Source organism: Habropoda laboriosa, unplaced genomic scaffold, assembly GCF_001263275.1.
Source record: "Habropoda laboriosa isolate 0110345459 unplaced genomic scaffold, ASM126327v1 scaffold200, whole genome shotgun sequence".
Taxonomy (NCBI): domain Eukaryota; kingdom Metazoa; phylum Arthropoda; class Insecta; order Hymenoptera; family Apidae; genus Habropoda; species Habropoda laboriosa.
In genome coordinates this window covers 140,790-142,134 of record NW_017100306.1, presented here as the reverse complement: position 1 = coordinate 142,134, position 1,345 = coordinate 140,790, and the positions used below count along the sequence as shown (strand labels likewise).

Below are 1,345 nucleotides of genomic sequence, written 5' to 3'. Positions count from 1 at the left end.
GTAATTTTTTAATACTTAAAGATTATTAAAAACTATTTATATTTATTTTACTTACAATCAAATTTAAAATATGCTTCTAATGCAGCTTCCATGAGTTCTCCAAGTATAGATGATGAAGTAATAGTTGTAGTAATGACTTTAAGTATACTCATTAAAATTGGATTGCGAGCTGTTCTTTTCATTAGCCATGATGTCCAACTACTACGAAGATGTTCCATAAGATATTCACTTTGGTTCATAGTATAGAGTAATTCAGTTATTAGCAAACTTGCTTCTGCAATTTGTTGTGATTCTGAAACAGCTAAAAATTACGGTAATTCATCAGTGTCTCTACAAGTATAAAGTATTATATGTTTACATATTATATTTACTGTTTATAATAACTGCTTCCATATCGTCTAACATTTTTAATAATGTATTGTATAATGCTTTTGGATTTGCAGATAATAAAGATTTATGTCGAGTTGTACAAGTAATCAATAATTTTATTGAAGATCGTATATATAGTTGCCTCTTTTTTAATGTAGTTGGATGAAAACAACTTATAGCAGGATCATAGCCTGCTGCTACCTTCAACAAACTGTTGGATAACACTTATTAGAATGTAATTAATTTATTAAAACTAGACTAATAAAACGGATTTATACATACTTATTTATAGCAACATCTATAGGATAACATTGGTCAGTGTCTACCTGAAGAACAATTCTTGAATCACAACTCATAACATACCAATTAATTATATGATCATATGCACTTGCATCTAATAGATGCCAAGAAAATTTTTCAGCTTGCATAACTAATTGAACTGCTTTATCATTCTGAAATACATTCTTAATATATTAATATATCCTTAAATTTATTTAAATATTTTGTTAATTACTGAAATATTTTTATACAAAATTAGTGTCATTACCGCATCAAGTCACTATTCTGTTTATTTCTTTCTAAATATTTGCAAAAATTCTAGTGGACCACTATATCAAAAATTTGAATACATATCAATATTCATGATAAATTGTTTTAATAAAACGATAAGAAATAACGGAAAAGTGTTAAGGTAAAATTAAGTAAATTTGATAATAAACATAAGAAAAACTGATTTATGTTGAGATGACCTTGATTGAGCTCGAAATTAACTTGTTCTTATAGTAATGAATATCATTTTGTTTATATAAATAACAATGCAGAGTGTAAATGATGCACTTGTTCCATAGCTTTAATACAGTATAAATTTATATATCTAGATCAATTATTATAAATCTTGCAAAAGTTTTGCCAGAAAATCGACTGCAAAGATACATCATAATTTTGAAGTTTGAGGTCAAACTTATTTTTATTTCTA

General features: G+C 25.9%; 1 protein-coding gene across 1 annotated transcript in view; it reads right to left on the bottom strand.

Annotated features, from left to right (window-relative positions):
• The window catches only part of LOC108574011 (ectopic P granules protein 5 homolog), a 33,532-nt gene that overhangs the window by 17,684 nt on the left and 14,503 nt on the right, over window positions 1-1,345 (bottom strand). Inside the window, exons 26-28 of the mRNA XM_017936508.1 lie at window positions 652-821; window positions 372-580; window positions 56-301 (exon numbers count right to left, since the gene is read on the bottom strand). Coding sequence (XP_017791997.1) covers window positions 56-301; window positions 372-580; window positions 652-821 — 625 coding nt within the window. The remainder of the gene's footprint in view (window positions 1-55; window positions 302-371; window positions 581-651; window positions 822-1,345) is intronic.